This window comes from Talpa occidentalis, unplaced genomic scaffold, assembly GCF_014898055.3.
Source record: "Talpa occidentalis isolate TD23 unplaced genomic scaffold, MPIMG_talOcc4v2.1 talOcc4.7, whole genome shotgun sequence".
NCBI lineage: Eukaryota > Metazoa > Chordata > Mammalia > Eulipotyphla > Talpidae > Talpa > Talpa occidentalis.
This window is the reverse complement of record NW_023605083.1, coordinates 23,302,350-23,327,865: the sequence shown is the minus strand read 5'-3', so window position 1 is coordinate 23,327,865 and position 25,516 is coordinate 23,302,350. Positions and strand designations below refer to the sequence as shown.

Genomic DNA, 25,516 nt, shown 5'->3' with positions numbered 1-25,516 from the left:
GACCTGGGACAATGTAACAAAATTTATACTCACATTCCTATGATCAGACTTCACTAATGACATCCTCTCTCAGCTCTTTTCTTCTGTCTTTAGATGAGTGAAGAGTAGAAAATGTGGTGTTTTCCCAGATACATACATTAAAAAACAATTATAATGCATTTCCAGTTCATTTCAGTGTGAAGGTGTTGACCAAATACCTATGGAGTGTCAGGCATAGTGCCTAGGGCAATGGAAGTACAAAAGTGAGTTTATACCTCAAGAGCCTGAAATGAAGAGTTTGGAGGAAAAAACAGGTCTGTTAGAGAGGGTAATAGAGATGCAAGTGAACTCAGCAGGGCCAGAAAGACTCATTCTATCTGGAGGAGAGAACATGGGAAAGACATTTTGGAAGAGATAACATTTTACCTAAATTTTGAGGAATGAGTGGGGAGTTCACTAGGCAGTGGTGAAAGTTTTCCTTGGAGGTGTATTTGTGTGAACAGGGCACTAAAGCAGAAGGGCCATCTTTAAGAAATATCAAGGAGTTTGTTGTTACTAGACTTGATGAAATTGAGCATGGTAAGGATGTGCAGGCCTATATTAATTAGGGACGTGGCAGGAAACAAATGATCCATTTAATCAAAAGTGTTTAACTGAACGAAATTTAATCAAGAGACTATTTACAGAATTAGGGTTGAGGGAACCAACAAGGATGGTGAGGCACCTGAGACTAGTAACTGTGGAAAGCTGTTAGTTCCCCATGCCTGATTGGGCAAAGGGAAGGAGAGGAACAGTGTTACCATGGTCCACTTAGTGCTGGATCTCTGGCGGAAGAGCCACAATATAGAACCTGTATGGTCATGGAGGAATACACGCACTGACAGAACCATAGTGAGGCAGGGAGGGAGGGAGGCACTGAATGCCCCAACATCTCTCTGATTCCACCTTTATTATCTATAGTTAGTGGCTTGCCTCAGGCTAAATCTAGCCAATGCCAGAGGGCAAGGAACCCTGGGTTATCAATTTTGTAGAAATTAACTTCCTGGGATATAAAGCAGGGCAATGAAGGGCAGAAAGTCCATGATTGACAGAGAATTTAATTTGATAATGTCTAGTGATACCAGTGGCTGCTGCGTATGGGAATTATGGAAAATAAATGGTGTCATGTCTCTCACAACCTCTAACTACATACCAGCAGGGCCATTCCTCCTGCCTTGTCCTGTCCCACAGACCCACACCCTTGACCTCTATGTGTAGATGGCATTGCTCCCACTTCAACCAGCCTTTCTTCCATGCAACAAGGGCAGATGTGGTTGATGGAGGAGGCATCCAAAATACCCATGACACCTTTTCTTTCACCACTTATAATTTAGTATTCTTCTAATTGAAAGTGACAGAAAATCTAGGTTAAGCAGACTTAACCAGAAAAAATGGGGCAGTGGAATGTTTAAGGCATAGAATTTATGACTCAGATAACTTAGTAACTTGTTTCAGTACCAAGATAGAGGGTTTCAAACACTGTCATCCTGCCCTATTCTCTCTTTGTATATAGTCTCTGCATTCTTATGTCGTCTTCACTCTCAGACAAAATACTTTGGTTGGTGATGAGATAGCTACCAACATAATTCAAGGTTTCCAATTCCCTGTTCCATACCCAGAAAAACAGATGGTTCCTGATCCCTATAGCTTCAAACAAGACTCCTGAGCCTTACCCTGAGCCTTTCAGCCCTAATTGAGTCATTACCCACTTCTCAATAAACCTTGTTAAGGGAATGTGATTATTTGATTGACCAAGTCAAAGTCACTTCCTCATTAGTGAGTTCCGTCCCTCAATTTCTGAGAAAATTACAAGTTCAGCTCCATCTGAAATACGCTGAAAGTTGGGAGGTGTTCTGTGAACTGCAGGGACCATGGGTATTGGGTCATGATTATGATGAATGTCCTACCTTTTATCTGTTGTGATCCTGAACTATTTCCTGAATTTCATCAGTATACACTCATAGCTTATGTTTCAACACTATGTTAAAAAAAGTTTGAAGTTTTTAGAGATTGACAACATGCTTTAACATTGGTTATAATTGAGACAGAAACAACTTTTAAACCTGAGAGAAGGGGGAAAATTAAGAGGGAACCACAATTAAAATTATGCTGTAAACTCTAAGCATTCTACAAAAACAGTATAGCTAATACCATATTAGATGATGAAATTCTATTTTCCCCTACAATCAGAAATAAGACAAAAATGTCTATTGATACCACTTCTGTTCACTATATCACAGGATACCAGATACTAAGGCAAGAAAAAGAAAATAAAAAATGCATAGATTGGAAAGAAAGAAATAAGATAATATCTATTAAATAATGACATGATTTTTTCTGCAAAGGAAATACCAATGAGCTTACAAAATAACCCTTAGAACTAGTAAGTGATTTAGCAAGATTACAAGATACAGGTTAACAAACAAAATTCACTTGTTATTTCCATAGACTTAACAATGCACAATTGGAAACAGAAAAATTTAAACATTTCTAATTTATAATTTCTAAATTATGTATATACCTAACTACAGATATAGGCTCTGTAGGCTGAAAATTGCAAAAATCTGATAAAAGAAATTACCTAGGGCCTCCCTGGTGGTGCAGGTGGTTGAGCGCAGCACTGTGAAGCTGTCCGCAGCCTCTGCAGTGCCAGTTCGATCCTGGCCACCATATGGCCAGTGAGGGTCCCATATGGTGGGGCAGACCTCTCCTATCTCTCCTGCTGCTCCCTTCAGCAGTGTATTTCGTCAGTCTGCCTGTTCTGTTCCCCACTCTGTCTCTGGTGAAACCTCACCCTCCTGCGCATCTGGCCTGTACTCCAGTTCTTGTATAAATAAAAAATAAATCTTTAAAAAAAAAAGAGAAATTACCTAAATAAATGGAGAGACATTATGCTCATGGATTAAAAGGTTCATCATCATAATGATATCAGTTCTCTTCCTGTGGATTTATTCAACACAATTCTGATCAAAATCCCAGTAGTAACTTTTATAGATAATATATCAAAACAATATGATTCTGAAATTTATATGGAAAGAAAAAAGCTAAAACAACCTAAGTAATTTAGAAAAAGAGAAAACAAGTTGAAGGACTCACACTAACCTATTTTGGGGGATAATCAAGACGTAGTATTGGTTAAAGGATAGCTACACAGCAATGAAATAGAATAGCAATTCCAGAACAGCCTCACACAAATATGCCCAATTATTTCTGACAGAGGTATAAAGTTATTCAAAGAAGAAATGGTATTAGGACAAATTGAACATCCATTTACCAAAAAAAAAAAACCCTCATGTACACATCACATTTTACACAATAATCAGCTTAAAGTGGATAGTAGATCAAAAAGAAAAGAATAAAACATAAAACTTCTAGAATAGACATAGGAGAAAAATTTTTGTGGCCTAGAGTTAGGCAGAGTTTTTAGACATTACACTAAAGTAAAATACAAAAAAGAAAAAGTTGATAAATTGGACTCCAGTAAAAGTAACAATCTCTTACTCTATAAAAAGTCACTGAAAAGCTAAATCAAATCATCCAGTTGGACACCTTTAAATATTTTCAATATTTAATTGTCACTTATACCTCAGTACAGCTAGGGGAGAGAAAAAAGAATGAGCAATCTACAGATTAGGAGAAAATAATTGCAGGTCAGTTATCCAAATTCCTGAAGTTGTCTTCACAATATATAAAGAACTTTCAAAACTCAATAAACAAGCAAACAAACAACCCAACTTTATAAGTAAGCAAAAGACTCAATAGACACTTTACCAAAGAATATTTATCTATGGTAAATAAACACATGAAAAGATCTTCATTCAGCATTATTAGACATTAGGAAAATGCAAATTAAAACCATGATGATATGTTACTACTTACCTATTAAAAAGCCTAAAATAAAAAAATAATACAATGTGCTGATAAGGATGTGGAGCAACTGGTATCCTTACACAGTGCTAGTGCGAATATAAAGTAGTACAACATTTTGAAAAATAATTTGGCAGTTTCTTATATAATTAAATATATCCTTAACATTTAACCCAGTAATCCCACTCTTGGATATATATCCTAGGAAAAAAATGCAACAACTTATGTTACACAAAAACTTGTACCTAAAGTTTAAAGCAGCCCTATTTCTTTTCTTTTTTTTTTTTTATAGAGGCAAGTTTTATTTATTTGTTTGTTTGTTTGTTTTTTGTTTATACATGCACTGGGTACAGTCAGAAGTGCGGGAGGGTGAGAGAATTCACCAGAGCCAGAGCGGGGAGCAGAGCAGGCAGAAGGACTGAAGTACACTGCTGAGGGGAGCAGCGGGCGGCAGGAGAGGTCTGTGCGCCATGTGGGACCCTCCTTCAGTGGCCAGGGAGCAGCCGGGGATTGAACCAGCGCCACAGAGGCTGCGGGCAGCTTCGCAACCCAGCGCTCAACCACTGCGCCACCAGGGAGGCCCAAAGCAGCCCTATTTCTAATCACCCAAAACAAGAATGCAAATATCCTCCAATGAGTGATTGAAATGTGATCCATTAGCAATGAAAAGGAACACAACATTGGTATATTGGATAACTATCAAAGGCATAGTCAGCGAAAGAAGCCTTCTTAAAAGAGTACATAGAGTTTGATTCTATTTACTTGACATTCTCAAAAAGGCAAAACCATAACCTCTCAAATTAATAGTTGAGAGAGGTTACAGGCAGGGGAACATGTGAGGGATGTGTGTGTGCGTCCATAAAGGTTCTGTGGAATAATGAAACTATTCTATATACCTATCCTAATTGTGATGGTGGTTATAAGAATTTTAACACATTAAAAATAAGATCTGTACACTGAAGTACATTCTTATTGTATGATAAATACACTTACACAAACGCTGATATACACCCCCATATAGTCAGATTGGTGTGGGTAAATCCACCATTTGTAAAAGGTGTTTAATGATGAAGAATTTCTGTGTAAAAGGTGTTTAATGATGAAGAATTTCTGCTTTCCCTGGTGTTTTTATCCATATGAACAACAAAGCTGCTAGTGGCCTGATGTTGCCCTAATCCCCATGGTGGGTATTTGGTCTAATTGCTTTAGGTCCTATTATGGTCCACATCCCTAGGACTGTTCAAGGGCCTACATGGTTATCTGGTCCAGGGACCACACATGTCACCTGAATTATAGAGGAAGATGGGAAGGCTTTCCAAATACCCTTGAACTGAATTTTAAAGTTGCTGAAATGATTAGCAGATAAAGTAGAAGGAGCAACATCCAAAGATTCAGAGGTGAGCAATGAGCACCTTCGATGCCACCCCTTGATTGGAAACCTTTGAAAGAGCTTTGGGGAGGAGAAAAACTCTTCAATGTTGTGGGCTAGAATGGGATGCAGATTCATCTCGAATGTCCCTGTATGTAGTGTACCATTTTGGACCCAGACTGCCTCTGTGTCTCAGCTATCTCGTTTTTCCTGTGGGGCCTTGGGCAAATTATTTCACTTCCTTGTGCCTCAGTTTCTCTCCTGATAGACTGTTGTGAAGATCAGAGTTAATTATGCTTAGACCAATACCTGAAAAATGGTCCACAGAGTTCTCAAAAATATCTTTGCAGTAACAACACAATTTAGGGAGATAGGGAGCACTTCCGGATATCTATTTCTATGTAGTCAGTCACCCCTAGATTTAGTGGCTTAAAATAACAGTGGTTGTATTATATCTTTATGGTTTGGGGAGTTAACTGCGTTCAACTAGACAGTTCTCTCTTGGGGTCTCCTTTGTGATTGCAGGGAGATGGTGACTGGGGCTAGAATCACCTACAGACCATCACTCACTTGTCTGCTGCCTGGAATACTCAAACAGCTAGAGCTAGCTTCTGTAGTCTCTCTCTGTGTATGTGTGTCTTCTTCCTCCCCATCTCACTGTTCCTCACCCTTTCCTTCCTCCTGTTCGTCCTCCTTCTCCTCTCCCTCCTATTTTCCTGTGTGGTTTCTCCAACGTGACAGCATCAGGGTATCTAGACTTCCTACCCAGTATCACAGGGCTTCAAATTGAGTGTCCTAAGAAGAGAAACTATTAGGTTGTTTCTAACCTCACCTTGGAATAGGGAAGAAAACAGAAATTCCAATTCCTGGTAGGAAGAACATTAAACGATTTTTGGACTTCCTTTAAGGCCACCAGAGTAATCAAGAAGAAGAGTCAGAGATCTTCTGGGAGAAGAAAATATAAGTTAATTTTTCCCTCTTGGGTCCCGTGTTGAGGTATATATCCATGTAGAGATTCCCAAAAGGAAGTTGTATATTGAGTTTGCACTTGAGAAACAGAATGAGGTGAGAGGCAGAGATAGAAATTGAAGCTACAGGAATAGACAGGATCATCCTGGGAGAGTCTACAGCCCACCAGGCTACTGAATGATTGTTTGAGTTTCCTGCCTTCCGCAAAAGGCCAGGTGGTCTGTATAGGGAAGGCCTGCTTCTGATCCCTTCTGGGCATTTCCAGGTGCCTTCCCTTAACTAAGAGAGGCTTGAACATGTTAGGAAAGTTTCTTCTCTCCAAAATGTCCTTCAAGCCACATCCCTGTAATTAACTTTCAGTTCCAAGTCCTTTAGAGAACCATGTGATACAAGGACCAGTCTGAATTCCTTTTTTCTGAGTTGTCACTAGTAAAGAATCAATTCTATGAAAGAGCTAGATTCTAAATCAGGCATCTCAGAGCTGAGCTCTTTGCTGCAGGCATCCCTCCAAAAGACACCATGTAAATTTGCCCTGAACAGGACTGAACATTTGGACTTGCTGAATACAGCATAGATCAGCCGGTTCCTGATAAGTTGAGCTTAAGTCTGTTGGGTTTAGTTTCAGCAAGAAAATGAAATAAGAAATGGGAATATGCTTGCACAGAAGGACTTCGCCTGACCTTTCTGACAAACAGAGATGAATTAGTGAGCTGATTTATACTCCCCCTCACCCAAGTTCTGAAATGAATCACCTTTTTCTCACCAAATCTTTCCCTGACCCAAATCATGATTTCAGGATTCTCCTCCTGCTTTAGCTTTCCCCAACCCCTGATGAAGCTCATTTTCTATTTGCCAATCTTGCATGGCTTTGTTTCTTTGCCCGGAATAGCCTTCTGACTGCTTTATCTCCCTGTTCTAATCCAAGTCTTTACCTCAGCTGGGTCTATCACCAATCTAGGTCGGCCTTAATGCAAACATGTTCAGTGACTACTTATTATCTCTACTAATGGCTAATTGGTGCATATTACTTTATACTTTAACTCATAGTTTATGTCACTTAATCCTCACAATGACCCAGTTTAACTGAAGGAACCTAGGGGTCAGAGAAGTATAAATTCTCCTCCCTGGCATTTTAGACCTTTCATGGAATTTACTAACTTATTTCTAGTTTTAGTCCTCTAAATCACTGCTCAACAACCACCCAGTGTGTTGACTGAACACACATTTTCACCTCTTCATCAGATGAACAGCACTTTGGGGTCAGACAGACTTGAGGCTCAAGGTTGGTCATGTGACCTTGGGAAAGTTTCCTGAACTTTCCTGTATAACTTGTATTACTTGCTTTATATATAAATTATAGACTTATTAAGTTAGATGATTACATAAAGTAATGTATTATAAAAGTATGAGGACAGAAGGTATGTAATGAATGTTAGTTTCTTCTTCCCTAGCCCCTTTATTTTAGGGTATTCCCCCATTCTCCTTCCTCCTCAATAATCCCTGCCTGTTTAATTCCTGTTCTTACAGGGAAGGTGCATCTGAACATCTGCCTTCTTTTTTTGAAAGATTTTTTATTTTATTTATTTATACAAGCACTGGGTACAGTCAGAAGCACGGGAGGGTGAGAGAATTCACCAGAGCCAGAGCAGGGAACAGAACAGGCAGACTGACGAAATGCACTGCTGAGGGGAGCAGCGGGTGCGGCGGAGAGGTTTGCATGCCATGTGGGATCCTCACCAGCGGCCGGGGATCGAACTGGCGCTGCAGAGGCTGTGGGCAGCTGGGCAGCTTTGCAGCCCAGCGCTCAACCACTGAGCCACCGGGGAGGCCCTAGAACATCTGCCTTCTTAATCTAACCTACTGGGAATTTCAAAGTAACATTGAACTCCTAAAACTTTGGGGTGACCTTTCTTATAAACTAGCTAGCTCTCTTGTTTCCTATCATTGTGTCTATCCTGTCCTGCCTATCAAAACTTAAGTTTTCAGTGGCCAGAAGTAACATCCTCTCTTTGGCCTTAGCCCATAGCACTGCCTGTGATGCTGTTCAGAAAAGTTACTCAGATAACACTTATGGGCTGGCTGAAGACTACAGAGGTTTCAGGAGGTCATCATTTCCTCATCACTGTGATAACTTGCTTTTATCCGAACATTGTGATTTTTCCTCTTCTGATTTATCATATTCCTTTACCATCTTTGGAGGGAAAACCTGAATGAGAAATAGTAGGTCAAGGAAAAAATTGGCTTGCAGAGGTATTTGGTGTGCCCTTTCAGAGTTTTAACAGTTTTTAGACTTTTGTTAACATTTAGAAACTGAGTGGTTTCACTAAGACCCAGATTCTTAGTTTCTCTTTAAAAAACTTCCAGAAATGAGTCCATTCTGGACCCTCATTGTCACATGACACACTTGACTGGAATCCCTATCCTTAGACATTTATAGTCTTTGATATAAACTGTGAAAAATTGGTAAAATGCATTTGAACTCTATTTTAGAATGGATCAGTCCTGATTTTAAGATTGGTAACTGAGTTGCTGTACTTTCCCAGAGTCGTAAAAAGGCTGTTCTTTCATCACAAATATATGTATGGATATTTTTTCTATGTCTTTGTGCTCTCCCTCTGCAAAAAACCTCTCATTTGTTCAAAATCTATGTGATGGAGCCCCAAGCCCTGTTTGAGCTCCTAACTACCTGTCAATGTAGGTATTATGGCTTCTTTGAGATGGATGAGCCATCAATTCCATTCTGTCCATTTAGGAAGAAAGAAAATATAAGATCACTCAACTTCCAAGTCACCTTTCCATACTAGTCTTTCCACTCTCCAAGGGTAAAGCCTACGTGGCAGGTTAGATCCACCCTCTCTGAAGGGAGAAAAAGAAAGAAGAGAATTTTCTCACTTTATATTTCCACTTTACACTTTATCCTTATAATTCCTTCTTGACTGGTGACATAACTAAGGCTCAAAAGGCTATTGTTTACCCTTTGTCCCCAAACTAGAAAATAAATGGTGAGTAAGATTCAGGTCTACTTGTATCTAACTTACATCCATATTCTTTCTACTTTAGGATCTGTGTTTATCATCAATTGTTATTGAGCCTTCCCGTGGGCCAGGGAGAGGACATTCTTTATTCCATAAAGACATAGCTGGTATTGTTAACCTTCCTATCGTGTTTCTAAGACTTGTGTTTGTGTGAATATTTATTAGTTTGAAGACAATTAAAAGGTGAGCTGAAACTTAAACCTGAGCTTCTGCCTGCTCTAAGTTTCTGTTCAATCCTCCACTAGGAATATGTCTTTAGGCCTCCAGATTTTCCACCATTGTTATAATTTGAATGATCTTCAAGGAAATAGCAACAAATAAGAACAATAAGAGAAATGCATCATAAAATAAGAATACATGACATTGGTTTAGATCACAAAATACTTGTATATATTTTCTTAATTGGTTCTCATAATATTCCTAAGGTACCTTCATTGAAGTTTTTGGAAGAGGGAACCAAAAGCAAAGGCATTAAATGATACCTAATTATGTAGTAGAAATGAAATGAGAATCCAGATTCCTTACTCCTCTTTTAATTATATGATCTTGCTTGCATTTTATTTATACTGGGAATTCAGTTAACTTTGAAAGCTTTGTTCTCTGTTTGCTGTTGCTATTATCATCCATTGATTCACCTATTGAGCCTTCCTGTGGGCCAGGGAGGGGACATTCTTTATTCCATTTAACAGCCTTAAAGACATAGCTACTATTGTTAACCCTCCTTGACCTATACAAATACAGTGTCTTAACAAACTAGTAGCTGTTAGAGCAGACTCAATTCCACATCTAGTGACACAAGGAAATATCTGGTGTGAGTTGTATCTGTCACAGGGCAACCCCAAAAGGAAACGGGATGACCTCAGTGTGTGTTCTCACCTGTGCACTTAAAAAACTTAGAATAAGCCCAACTGCAGGCAACAGCTCTTCTGCCCACCTGTGCCTACGGAGGTACTCCTCACCACCAACTTTCTCCCTTTGCAAGGCAGCAGCTCTCCTGTCCACTTGTTACTATGCAGGCCTCTCTTTTAGCAAACCTGTCCCTTTCGGGGGCAGCTTTTTCTGACCACTCATGTCTATGCAAGTGTATTTTATTCTCTCCCTTTTTATAATAAACCTGCCCTTTTGGATATTAAAAAAAAAAAGACCGAACTGCAGGCACATGTAAAAAGGCTTATAAAAAGCTTATTACAAAACAAAATGAAAAGAGGGGGGACTCAGGGAGGGAGAGAGATTAATTAGTGATTAATGCATCCTGCCAGTAATGCTGTCTAAACTGGGACCCTGAGAGCACACTGAAGGCAGACAAAAACTAAGAGAGAGTAGGCCCACATGTCTTTGGTTATATACCAAGCATTGCTGCTTAACTCCACCCTTAGTTCCCAGCAATGCCTCCTTCAGGAAGTCGTGTCATGGTAGATTTATGACATGATGGGATTTGTAATTCTCCGAGCCTGGGATTTCTTTGACATGGAGGTGAGGGCATAGTCCATAAAACATCAGCAAGAGGGGTTTATTCAGGACATACTGTACCCCTAATAAACCTTCACCTAGACTGTAAGCTACATGAGGACCCCCACTAATGTAGCCTCCATAGAACCTGGCAAAATTGATGGATGCAGCAGGTATGAAAATCATTAGTTAATGGTAGCTGATGTTTTTTCTGGGCCACTAGTTCTTTTTCTACAGGGATTTTTCAGATTTTTTCAGACTATTCCTGGTTTTCTGTTGGCTACTTTGATTGATTTTTGTAACTGTAATTGAAAATTAAGCTCTCTGTGGAATATTTACTCAAAAGAATACTACTCAGTTATTTTAGAAGATTAAATAGTGTGTTTTGCAGCAAAATGAATGGATCTTGAGGTGATTATGCTAAGTGAAGTAAGTCAGAAAGTAAAACACTGTTACCAGATGGTTTCACTCATTTGCAGAAAATAACCAAAGGAAACAAACTGGCAAAGCACAGCAAAAATAATTCTTAGATTCTGAAAAAAATCTGGTTACCAGAGGGAATGAGGAGGGAGAGAACGGAAGGTCAAGGAAGGAAGGGGATAGGATATCAGCAGGGGAGTTTTTGGTGGAGGATGAGTGAAATTTGTGAAATTTTTACACACAACACTAATGATAAAGGACTGATCACAAAAATCTACAAAGAGCTGATGAGAATCAACAAAAACAAAGAAAATAATCCAGTCAAAAAATGGGCAGAAGAGCTAAAAAGAAACTTCTCCAAAGAGGAAATGCAAATGGCCAACAGGCATATGAAAAAATGTTCAACATCATTTGTAATCAGGGAAATGCGAATCAAAACTACAATGAGGTGCCATCTCACACCAGTGAGAATGGCACATATTAAAAAAAACTAGCAACAACAAATGTTGGCGAGGATGTGGAGAAAAAGGAACTCTCCTGCACTGCTGGTGGGAGTGCAAACTGGTCCAACCACTACAGAAAGCTGTGTGGAGATTCCTCAACCTACTCAAGATAGAGCTTCCATATGATCCAGCAATTCCACTCCTAGGTATTTATCCAAAGACACAGAAACATTAATTGCAAAGAGCACCTGCATCCCTATGTTTATGGCAGCACTATTTACAATAGCTAAGCTTTGGAAACAACCCAAATGCCCAAAAATAGATAACTGGATCAAGAAGATGTGGTACATACACACAATGGAATATTACTCAGCAATCAAAAAAGATAAACTCATGCAATTTGCAGCAACATGGATGAGCTGGAAGGGATTGTGCTCAGCAAAATAAGCCAGAAAGAAAAAAGGAAAATACCGGATGGTCTCACTCATAGCAGGAATCTAGAAAACCTAAATAAGGGACCAGGAAAAACAATAACTATAAGCAAGAAAAAATGAAAATCAACAAACACCTATGAACCAGAGACACACTATGGGGGGCGCGGGGAAAGGAGAGGTTGGGGTAAAAAATAAAGGGGGTACAATTGTATGGGGAATATAAAAATTTTTTTTTAATTTTTTAAAAAAATTTGTGCACATATGGAGGTATAAAGTTGTCCCTCCAAAATCATATTGTTATGTAAATGACATTTTTACATATTAATAACATCTGAGGAAAAAATTTCTTAAGCATAGTTGTGGCCTATGAACTGCAATCTGTAATCACAACTTCTTTTTAAATTGATCATCTTTGGGCCTCCCCGGTGGCGCAGCGGTTGAGCGCTGGGTTGCGAAGCTGCCCGCAGCCTCTGCAGCGCCGGTTCGATGCCCAGCTGCTCCCTGGCCACCGGAGGAGGGTCCCACATGGCGCACAGACCTCTCCTGCCACCCACTGTTCCCCTCAGCAGTGTACTTCGGTCCTTCTGCCTGCTCTGCTCCCCGCTCTGGCTCTGGTGAATTCTCTCACCCTCCCGCGCTTCTGACTGTGCCCAGTGCTTGTATAAATAAATAAAAATAAATCTTTAAAAAAAAAATTTCTTTAAATAAATAAATAAATAGATCATCTTTCTTTGAGGTGCTAATAAACCTGTCTGGTATCACATAGGTTTTCAAGTTATTTCCAGATGGTGAGCCACTCAGACCTGATTAACTGATACATATCCTATCAAGTTTGAACAAAATGCCACATCTTTGCCAATTTTTGTGCTGTTAGTATGATAATTAATAGAAAAAAAAGTTTCCCTAATTTTTTGTCTTCTCCCCCACTCCATGAAAAAGCCTTCAAGTTGTCAGGCAATCAGAATGGAAATGAATCACTGCTTTTCTCTTTTTCCTTTTTAATCACTTTAGCATACAGTTTGTGTGCTTTTTTATAATTGAAATATAATTCATATAAATTTTAAATTTTACCATTTTAAGGTGTACAATTCAGTAGTTTTAGTGTATTCCCTGCTGTGCAGTCATCATCACTACCCAATTTCAAAACATTTCTAATCATAGCCCAACATGAAACCCCTGTAAGTGGTCCCTATCCTTTACCCACACCCTTTAGCAACTGTGAATCTACTTTCTGTCTCTATGTAGCAATTTACCTCTTCTAGACATTTCATATAAGTGGAATCAAATAATATGTGGCCTTCTGTATCTGATTTTTCACTGAACATAGAGTTTTCAATGTTCAGCCATGCTGCAGCATGTTAAGTAAGTACTTCACTCCTTTTTATAGTTGAGTAATCCTCCATTGTATGGCTACACTGCATTTTATTTAGTCAATATTAAGTTGGTAGACATCTCTTTTTCACTTTTTGGCTATTATGAATAATATTGCTATAAACATTTTTTGTACAAGTTTTTGTTTAAAGATATGTTTTTGATTCCCTTGCATATAAATCTAGGAGCAGAATTTCTTGGTCATATATTAACTCTATGTTTAACTTCCTGAGGAACTGCCAAACAATTTCCCTTAGGAGGTAACCTCTCTTACATTCTTACATTCCTACCAGCAATGTAGGAAGGATCCAATATCTCTACATTCTCATAACATGTTGTTTTCTATTTGAGTTTTTTTTTGTTTTTTTTTTTTGTAGCCATCACAATGAATGTTCAGTGATATTTCTTTGTGGTTTTGATTTAGGTCCCTAATGCTAATAATATTAAACATCTTTTCATGTACTATCAGCTATGTGTCTTTGGAGACAAGTCTTTTCATATCCTTTGCCCATTAAAAAAATTGAGTTATCTTTTTATTATTGAGTTATAAGAGTTCTTTTTATATTCTGGATTCTCGATCCTTATTAAGAATATGATTTACATATCTACCTTTCTTTAATAAACTTAAGAATGAAAATTCATGCTTTGCTGTCATTTTGCAAAACTTTGATAGACTCTATGAGACCCTACTTCATATTTACCTGTATTATTTGGAAGCTAACCAGAACTTACAATCAAAAATGGGGGAACAGTGAGAAGGAAGCACTTTAATGAGGAAGGTTTTTGCTTTTGAGGTCCTGCCACCTTGAGGAAAGCCATGGTGATCATCTCCTGTAGAAGGTGCTATGGAAGCAAAGGATGCATGGTGTGGTAGAAGCTTGTGGGTTTATGGTAATTTTAGCCATGGTGGGATGGAAGCATTGCTTATGCACCAGAATTAAGTTGTCTTTTGCTCTTTAAGAAAAATTCAGGGGCAGATGCCTCTACCCCAGCATCCCTTCCCCCATTTTTCATCTTTATAGCACATGTCTTAAGAGTCAAAATGAGTTTGCTTGTTTGAGGCAGCAGCTCTACAATGACTGCCTAAAGTCTTATTTTCCCTCATTTAGACAACTGTAACTTCATCATTGCACACCTTGTACTAGTCCTATAACTCTGAGACCAAGGCAGAATAGAGAAAAGGCAGCCACAGTTGGAAAATGTAGCCTAGTAGGAAAGCGTTGGCAAAGAGAGTTACATGCTCAGGGATTTTACAAAGGCAGCAGTTCCACTTACTGGCTAATTAGCAGAGCCCTTCCTCACTATGCTGTAGCTCTACACTGTCTGCAGGGTTTCACTGCTCTGTTGAGGGGTATGTTTCAGTTAATAGCAAAGTCTAATGAATGTCCTTACTAAGATCATTTACCTCTTTGCTGCTCAAAATATGTGGTCCCATTGACTGAATCTGTCTTTTAACAAAATCCCAAGGTGATTCCTATACACATCAAAGATTAAAAAGCATGCATTTACATTATAGTCTCCCTGTTGCTTCACACCTCAAGTGGTTTATTCAATCTGTGCCTATCTCAAAACTCATCTTTCTTGTCATGATTTCATGTGTTTGGCCTGGTGTGATATTAATGCCATCCTAGTACTGACTGCAACTTCCTTTCATTGCTGGATGAAGAAACACAACTGGCATTTCCCTGAAGTATTCTCAGGCTTGTAACCAATTCCTTAGAAACCCTGAGATAGTTATCTATTTGTGTTTACTCTTGCACCTTCCTCAACTTTTTCCTTTTCCTTTTCTGTCTCCCTGTCTTCCCATAGCTGCTACTTCCACCTTTCATTGTTAGTCCTCTACTCTATTCCTGCCTGTGCTGAATTGTATCTGTGATTGGCTCTCATTAAATTGTGAGCTCTTTGAGTGACAGGGTCTCATACCATCTATTTTTATATCTATATTTATACCCCTGGACCTTCTAATCCATGCACAGTAAATATTTGAAGAATTTAATTAGATTATTAAATCACAATGAAAATTATTTCAGAAAACACCCCAAAAATCTTCTTAATGTCAATTCTTCTGGCACCACCAAGATCCTGAGGCTTTAATTTCAGTGATGACAAGAAGTAGAGACTAGAGAATATTATATTCAGTGTATTTCATGGGTTCTTTATATATCATCATTTTAACCCTGAAATTTATAAAATGTATAATATAAAAGAAAATATTTCTCTACTGAAGTAAATACAAGTAGACTAAAGGAATAGTTTTGTAAGTTTGGTCACACTGAGGCTATTTTACATAAATATCTTCCATCAACTCCTGACTCCACTCATTACTCACATGTGAGAATCACAATTGTTCTGAGGATTTCATGAGAAACACTATAAAGAATATATAGGTTATATATAGTAGCTAATGATATTGAGTACTTAGTAAGCCAGGTAATTTTTATCCTAAGCACCTTTATATAGTCTCATTTTTAAATCCCCCCATAACTCTATAAAGCTACTATTTTACTTTGCCCATTGTTACAAATAAGGAGAGCATAAGTATTTTGTCTAAGATTTCACAGCTAGTAAAATGGTGAAGCCAGATTTTGAATACAGATTGTATGACTATAGAATCTGCCTCCTAAAGAGTTGGTGCTCAATACTTTATTCTCTCAAAATGTCTCATATCACTTAACATCTTATTTCATCATGTAGATTAAAGATCCCTTGATAATCCATTACTCTCACCTTTATTTCCTCACTAGCCAGTGTGTTGCCAGAATTAGATGGCTGTAAATAATTGTTGGCTAATTGATTCCATGAGATAACATGGAAGTACTTAGAAAAGCAATGATTGTTTTAATATAACAAGTTCTTTATATAGCAAATGTTAATCTGGCAAGGTGTTTCCTATATATTGAATTCTGTTTCACACTTGATCTTAGCCAAAATGTCAAGAAGCGATTATTGAATTCTGTTTCAACCTTCACTAGTCATCTTTAAAATGGAACATATTGGAAAGGATAAGGAGTAAATAATTGATGGTGCTATAACATCTAGTAACATGGTAATTAAACTAAATCTATGGGTTCCCCTACCACCTCAAATACATAAAAATATAACATTCCTCTCCGAATGTGTGTGTGTGTGCTACAAAACTTGAACTCAAAAGAAATGAAGGAAAAGTCACATGTGCCAGAAATAAAAAGGTAACACAGAGACAGAAGTATAAACAAAAGTTGATGCTAAGGTCTAGACTCAATTATAAGCCTTACTGATGGGAGGCAGGATTTTAATATCCAAATAGGAAGAAGAGATAAGATCTTAGCCCATGAGTGGCAGAAAGAGACCTCTGCATATACCCTGGAACCACAAAATTTTCCCTGTTCTAGGAAAGAAAACTAGAAAATTTCCATCCAGTGAAACTTGGGAAAACCTCAAGAAACTTGCCATGTGCTCATAGCTAAAACTAAGGCCGGCAGAGGGGCTCCTATGAGAAAATTAAAACCAGATTTACACTTGCCTAGGTATGTGATCTAAACTTTCACTACCAATGAACAATGACTTCCTAATCTTAAATGAAAACTGTCCTGGAGACCTTGAAACACCTAAATCCCCAGGAGAAACAATTATTCTTTAGGGACACTTTCTCAGAAAAAAAGACCAACCCACAAGAAAAGTCAAAAATTAGAAACCACATGAAGAAATGACACAAACAAGAGAATGGATATAAAAGAAGTCCCCAAATCTCCATGTATTTGGATCCTGGAAGCATTTTTAAAGAATTTATAGTTCAAAAAACAAAGCTTATTAAAAATTATAAGACATTTTGAGCTAAACAGCAATGAGAATACTATACAGTTATTTATAGAACACAAATACAGAATTTAAAAGGAAATACATGTTTAAATGCATATATTGAAGACATTTTAGTGCATAGAGATATATGTAGAGACTTATTAGATTCTCACCAGAATCAACTTTCTTTGTCTATCAGACTGAATTCTTAATAGTAGATGGTAGTCAAAAAGGAAAAGATAACTCAGTGTAAACAGTTACCACTCTTGACACTACTGGCGAACAGTACAGACCATGTTTCCTGCTAGTTAGGATAGTGGACAGATCCACTATCCACACATCCATGAGGAGAAACATTTATTGCAGTAGTAACAAAATTTTTGTTAACTCCTTCCCCTCAAATCCTCTAGCACTCGCTACAATGCTTAGCATATAATTGGATGTCAATAAATATTAATTTGTTATTGCTTTATCTTGAATTTAGATACTACAAAGTACACAGTACAAAGTACAAAGTACACTTTCCTTGAACCTGAAAATGTGCAATAGCTCAAGCCTTTGCATCCTATTTTTATGCTTGTCCCCTTTAGTTGTAAAGACAACTTAGTAATATTCAACAAAATTTTCCAGAATTAAAATGTCTAACAGTTGGATGATGGTCAAAAAATATGTCCATCCAAAGTAGTATTATCTAACACTTTTAAGAGATGAAAATGTGTAACATGGGGAAATGCTTATGATATAGTGTTAAATGAAAAATACTAAAAACAAAACAAAAATCCTTACATGCTTATACATGGATGAACATAATGCTAAGTGAATCCAGACACAAACACTAGCATTGATGATTCTCTTTGTATATATCTACATGAGATTTATTTTAAGGAATTAGCTCACTTAATTGTGGGGCTGGCAAGTCCAAAATCCAAAGGTCAAACAGCAATTTGGCGATTAAGGCAGGAGTAGATGCTGCAGTCTTAAAGCAGAATTCCTTCTTCAGGAAGCCTCAGTTTTTGTTTATAAGATCTAATTGGATGAGGCCACCTAAATTATCAAAGATAATCTCTTTTACACAAAGTCAACTAATTGTAGAAGTTAACCACATCTATAAATACTTTCACAGTAAAACCTCAATTAGTGTTTTATTTACTAACTACTACTTTAGCCTTAGCCAAGTTCACATATAAGACTAGCCTCATATTGTATGATTCCAACTACTTTAAATATCACAAATAGCAAATCCCACGGAGACAAAAAGTTGCCAGGAACCTCATACCAGGTGCAGAATTTCTTTTTGGGGTGATGGATATATTCTGGAATTAGTGATGATGATTGCACAACATTGTAGATGTACTCAAACCACTGAAGTGTACACTTTAAAAATGATAACTTTTATGTGATGTATATTTTACCTCAGTAAAAATTACAAATATCCCTGTAATTATATAACCATTAAAAATTACAAGAGCGAACACAGAAGAGATAATTCATTTGAAATACTTAGTTCATTCTGACATAGTATGTGTTCAATAATTGTTAGCCATTGTTTTACTATTAACTTCAATAGTATATGGAAAAAATGAACACAATTTCATTTTGCATATATTTGAGTTGGTAAGAATGTACATGAATTTTTATACCTATTTCCAGTAGAAGTGTTATAATATTGCTTATACAGTAAATACATTTTTAAGGGTTTCAAAATTAAAGCTTTACAGACTCAGAAGCATCTGGTTTTGAGCCAAAGTTTTTATAAAGAACTTGCACTGGTGGAAATGCATATTGTTAATTTGCTTTAATGTAATGCCTAACACAATGACATGAGTAGATAACTATTTCAGTGACAATTAAATTTTTTTTCCTTTGACAATAATTCTTAATTAAGCCAAAAATCAATCTGTGTACCAGAGAACTATTCTGGGGGCTTTCATTAAAAACCATAGTAAATTTTAATCTCTTTTCTACTAATACCCTAAAATAGAAACAATACTGTTTTCGTGGATCTTAATCAAATGCAATTCAACTACTATCTGGGTTAATTTTTACTACTATGAAAACACACTGTGTAAGAACAAAGACTGGGTAGGACCTGAAAAATGGAGGAGAAAGGCTTGGATAGGTTGGTGTAATTAAATACGTGTGACATTTTTCATTCATTCTGATTTCTAGAATTAATTGAACAATAGTTTTTTATAAACTTAGTGGGAAATGTCACCTCATTACTTCCATGTTGGAGCTACTGGACTGGCAATCATTTCCTGAGATAACATGTATATGAAGAAATGACATATGTATAATTCCCCCTTTAACATATAAATTTTTAATTTGAACTTGAAGAAATCGCTTAACTGAGATTTCAATTGTTTTCCTCTCTAGTTTCTCCTTTCCTTATTTTACCAATATATTTATAATTTGCATAACAGCTACAGAAAGAATGGCCAGCTATCTGTGAGCTAATAAGCTGGTTCTATGATCCCATATTTACATTGAGACAATAAGACACAGAGATGATCAGAACACCTTGGTCATTGGAAGAAACCTTTCAAGCATCTTTCAAGACCATTTAAACTTTTTGCCTTATGCTTGACAGTGGGGGAGAGGTTAAAGTTATGGACCAATATATACCTTATAAGAGATGGAGTCAGAACTTCAGACTGCTTTCCTAGCATTGGTGTTTTTCCCACACTGCCTAACCACCTGGTTGGAATTTTCTTGTCTGTGTGGTGGAAGGTAGACCAAGAATGATTTCCTGATAATTTCTGTTGCTAGAGGACTAGATAACAATTTTACTTTTGGACTTCCTTGTTGGCCTGCTGAAGACCTCCTTACTACTGTACCATTCAGGGAAGTTTTCTATGTTCACTTTCCCTAGTTCTGGGAGTGGCTGTACCAGGTGGGTCTGACCTGTGCATGCCCAGGCAGGCAATTATTCCCAGCAGTCTTTTTCAGCTTGGAAACTCTCTTGCTCCCTAATGCAGTCCAGGGTTCTGACTGGTCAAGGTAGGAAAAATTCTGTCCTGTGAAATCCAGACCTCATCTTGGACCTGAAAAATCTTCCAGTGATTTTTTCTTGTCCTGCACCTCATTTTTCCAAATTGGTTTGAGATAAAACAAAGCACACCATTTACAAGTCTAACTCCTGATTGAAGACGTTCACCAACCACTTTTTGTATTTGAGGGTCTTTGGCCCTTTGACACAGGGTGAATCTCCCAACAGCTTTTCCAGGTCGTGGTTGGTATTTATATTCTTCTTTTCAGTAAAAAAAGAAATTTTGGAGGGCCTCCCCGGTGGCGCAGTGGTTGAGCGCTGGGTTGCGAAGCTGCCCGCAGCCTCTGCAGTACCGGTTCGATCCCCGGCTGCTCCCTGGCCACCGGGCAAGGGTCCCACATGGCGCGCAGACCTCTCCTGCCGCCCGCTGCTCCCCTCAGCAGTGTACTTCGGTCCTTCTGCCTGCTCTGCTCCCCACTCTGCCTCTGGTGAATTCTCTCACCCTCCCGCGCTTCTGACTGTACCCAGTGCTTGTATAAATAAATAAATCTTAAAAAAATATATATTAAAAAAAAGAAATTTTGGAGTACAATTTATGATACTCAACTTCAAGAACAAGCTTGATTGAAAGTTGTCATTGAAAGTGACCTATTTATAGTGCTTGTCACCTTTAATTACTTTCAAACCACTTCTTATGGTGACTCTTTTATCTCCTCTGTAAAAACCCATGTCTGGCTAAAGCCTAAAAAAAAATAACAAGTATATTTCTTTCCAACTGCCCTGCATTCATTTGGGGTGGAGATGATTAGTGGCATAATTAATCATTAGTAATATAAACCCTAACATTGGTGCACATGGGGTTCTTTTGCTACTCAACAGAGTGCTTTTGTGGATGGTTTTTGAGCACAGACACATCTCCTTTATTTTTGCATACAGAGCTTTCTTTGACATACAAGCCCAAAATTTACTTAAAGCAACCTAACTAGTATGATAGAGAATGTCTTGTTTGTTTGTTTGTTTGTTTTAAAGTGCTGAACATCACAGAGTATCCTTTTGGCATAATATAGTTATGTTCTACACAGAACAACTGAACATAGGCAATTTATTAAGTAGGAAGTGAGCACAACGTGCTTTTTAAATTCACTTAAAATATATTGTTCTTAACCATTCAGGAGTCTCTAACAATGTTATAAAGTATGAACCATATAGGACTGATCATAAAGGCATTTTTTTGTCAGTTACAATTTGATAAATGCTTATATGTGTATGTTTGTTCCAAAAATTATTTGAAATGACTGACCTAAAATACATTTAATAATGCATGCACAAAATACAAAGATAAAGACAAAGGTGGAAAATAAACTTAAGCTAAGTATAAAGTCACCATGCAAATATATCTTGTGAAGTTCATCTCTTTGGTCTGTTAGCGGACTTAGGAATGATACATAAATTTGAGTGAAAACTGTATTAGTGACTATAATTCACATCTCTTTTCATTGCCTCAGAGTTCCTAGCTGTGCCAAACAATGCTATTTTTTTCACAAACTACTTATTAGAGTGTGTGAATTGGCATAGCCAGTCATTTGCTCTGTGAATCTCCCTGTCACTTTACTTCCAATTAGCATGCTATCCTTAGAGGTTGATGAAGGAAAAAATATGTGCAAGTCATCCAGTTCAATTTTTTCTTATAAAAGGGGATGTGAAGTCAGGAGATATGGGAGGGTAGAGTAGAGCAGTTAGATGTCATTAAAACCATTTAGAGGATTAAAAAATTTTTTTAATTTTTTATTTTTAGTTATCAAGTCATCACAACTGAAGGAAGTCATATAAATATCTTGTTAAGGCAATCTTTTGGAGAATGTATAACATCTCTTAATACTGAACAGTTTCACACACTCATATAATTATAAGCCTCAAGGATCAGGATCAGACACTTAATTAAAAAACCTCGATGAGACAGAACACATCTTTATCTGGAAATACCAGAATAGAATACAAAGTGTTAGAGAATGCAGTCATTCAATAGTTTGGTAAGTTTATCAAACCAGCAAAATACTGTGTTGCTATTAAAATGATAAAACTCACATAAACAAGAGTATCATAAACATCATAAAAAGGGTGATAAAAATACAAACTGATATTTAAACCATAAAATGTAAAATATTTACAGATAGACAAAGAATGAAAGTTAATGTGTAAAAACAAAAGTTATATTATTTAAGATTAACTTTTTCTTCTGTTATTCTTTTTTGTCAATATAATAAATGTAATTGAAGTGGAAGAAAAGAAATGGAAAGCTTTTATGTGAAGAATTTTTTTTTACAGGTTTGCCAAATAATTTGTACTTACTCATTGCCTTTTAAGGTGTAATTTTAAGTCTAAAATTTACAGACTTGGGGGGCGGATAATCTAAACTGTTTTCTTGCCATCAAGATTTGCTTTTGTAAAGGGCATTATTCCATATAAATGTGCATAAAAGAACTCTAACAATGTTCCTCTTGTCTTTTCCATCCTTGTTTTTCTTAGGGATTGCCATAGGAGTCTTGGTTCGAGAATACAGCAAGCTCTCTAATCTGGAGAAATTCTACTTTGCTTTTCCTGGAGAAATCTTAATGAGGATGCTGAAACTCATCATTTTGCCATTAATTATATCAAGCATGATTACAGGTACTTCGAGAAAACTAATGTTCTCTATGATTATTTATGAAACTGTCATTTAAGTTTTTCTAATTAGAAATCTAAATCCTTTTGATATGTGCACCTCTCTCTTCTCCCCCTCCCTCCCTCCCTCCTTTCCTTCATCTCTCTCTCTCTCTCTCACACACACACACACACACACACACACACACATAACCCTCACTTGGAAAGTATATATTTGCTTAAGTGGAAATATTTTGTTATTCACAAAGTGACACTGCTCTGTCTATAGCACTGTCCATCACAGCACAAATCTTCATTTAACCATATTATGTCTTGTGAGGAAGATGCCATTTTCAAACATATTATAAATAAAATACTATCAAGGTATAGTATTTTATTACTATAAAATAAAGGGGAAAGGCATATTTGGTTACCAGAATGTCAATCAGTGTCCTCAGGTAAACCATGATGATCAAGTTCTGATCATGTGTTCAATATTTCACTCATTTGTTTCCCAACTGCAGCTGTCCTACCTACTACCCCTAACCCCATCCTAGCTGCCTCTCAGTAGCTGCCTTAAGGGTTCCTTTGACCCCTCCCCTCACCCACTTCAATTCCTCCACACAACTCAGAACTTGCTACATATCTGTCCCAGAAATTTGCCCAGGGACCAGTGCCGAATGCTGTGGGTAAGGCTTAATTATGGGTTTGTGCCATATTTTAAAAGCCTGGTATTTTTAAAACCTGAAATTGTGACACAGTTGAATTTGGAAATGATTTTTCCATAACTGATCATTGTATCTGATAATGCAGGTTCCCTATAAAGAGCAAACTCTCTTTGGTATGTAGAGATTAATGTGGTTTATGAAAATGTCATTTGTCTGGCTATGGTAAGCTTTTCTGTGCATTCCATATTTTCTTATACTTGTCTTAATTCTGGTAATAGGTAAAATGTGGCATGACAATCACTAATGTCATGCAATACAAGGCTTTATGTAATGATGTTATTAAGAGTCTTGTTCAATTCTAGACCATTTTTCTCTACTGCTGTGAAGAGACCTGAAACTGATTTATGTAGTACACTGGACATTGGCCAGAGGTAGGGAGGTTGAATGTCAGGATTTGCTGTGTTCAGCAACCACATTGCTTGAAAAGCTGTGAGTTTGGGCATTGAACTTTTCAAGTGCCAAACTTCAATCAGACTACAATCCCTTGGGAACTTTGCTCTTAAAAGGTCTTGGTATTTATTCTTGGCTTATTACAAGCAAGCGTTTAATAATTTCTATTTATGTATTTAATTATGTTTTGAAATTCCTTGTTCATTTTATCCCCTACAACCTGAGGCGCCAAATCAGCAGACTAGTTTTTTGTACCATATAATGTTTATTTGTTTAACTTTAAATTTTTATAAATGTAAAATATTTTATGGAAGATTTTAGGTAAGTATCCAGATTTCTTGCTTCCTCTGAAAAAAAAAGATAATACTGGGAAACACTGCCCCATGTTCCCACACATCAACAGTGTCCTAGAGCTACTAGCTGAGAGATACCTACTCCATTTACTTGGAATGATGCATTTCAGGTTGCCACAGCCCCACCACTCCCTATTGCCTCATCCACTTTACTCACTTATATTACCTGTTGACCCTCATAAGCATTGTGATTTCAACCCCTTAGAACTGTTCTCCACATCAAGGATTCTTAGTCTATTTTAGGCTCCTTTGAGAACATAATGAAAACTTTGGACCCTCTCCCAAGAAAAATGTTCACAGTTGTTCACATTTGCTGTATTTTTGCATGCAGTTGCACAAGATACATAAACCACTTGATGAGAGATACTATTTATATCTTGTTATCTGTGGAGGAAGATATGGAAGATTGATCCAAAATTAGGCAGCAAATCCAAAACTCATGCGAAAACCAGGTTTAGAAGAAAAGGTGAAAATATGTGATGTTTGAAAATATGTACCAATCTTGGCAGTCAATAGTGAGGGTTTTTTTTTTTTTTTTTGCAGTCTGGTTCTTTTTGGTCCTAACTCAGTCTTGCAAATAATCTAGAAATATAATTTGCAACCCTCAGCATTCCACTTACATAAGCCCCGTTGCTTTTTTGAAGCTGTAGCACAGCTTCACCAAACCCTGGCAATTAAACAGGAGTTTGAGAGAGAACAGACCCCCAGCCCCCATTCTTTTGATACCAAATGATGAAATAGTCAAAGATTCAAGGGACATGAAAAAATAGGAAGGGGACACTTAGGCCATATTCATGTTTCATTTGTTAAGTTAAAAGAGAAAAGTAACACTAGTGTTGGCAAGGTGGGAAAATGGGCTCATTCATAGATTTCAATTACTATATAAATTGGAACTAACTTTCTGGAGGGCATCTTTCCACTTAGTAATTCCATTCTTCGAATTTATCATAATGAAATAATCAGAGCTATGTTCAAAGATTTAGATATAAACATGTTCATTTTCTTTAGAATGATGATAAACTTTAAGCAATCCAAATGTATGTTATAACATTAAGTTAGCACTCTTCGCTACCTTAAAGGCCGTGTTTTGAAAGCATCTATACATGACATGTGAAAATGTTCCCAACAATATAAAGCAGGAGGACAAGCAAATTACTCAATAGGATGTTGTGTGTAATCCAAATGTTATTATGACCTACATTAATTTTTAAAGTCAAGATCAAAACCTAACCATTAACAATGACCAGATCTGGATAGTAAAAAA

The 25,516-nt window shown here is 37.2% G+C and overlaps 1 protein-coding gene across 2 annotated transcripts in view; it reads left to right on the top strand.

Moving 5' to 3' along the window:
* The window catches only part of SLC1A1 (solute carrier family 1 member 1), a 140,338-nt gene that overhangs the window by 83,305 nt on the left and 31,517 nt on the right, over window positions 1-25,516 (top strand). For both annotated transcript variants that reach the window (XM_054689817.1, XM_037493856.1), the window contains exon 2: window positions 22,668-22,808. In XM_054689817.1, the coding sequence (XP_054545792.1) occupies window positions 22,668-22,808 (141 nt within the window). The remainder of the gene's footprint in view (window positions 1-22,667; window positions 22,809-25,516) is intronic.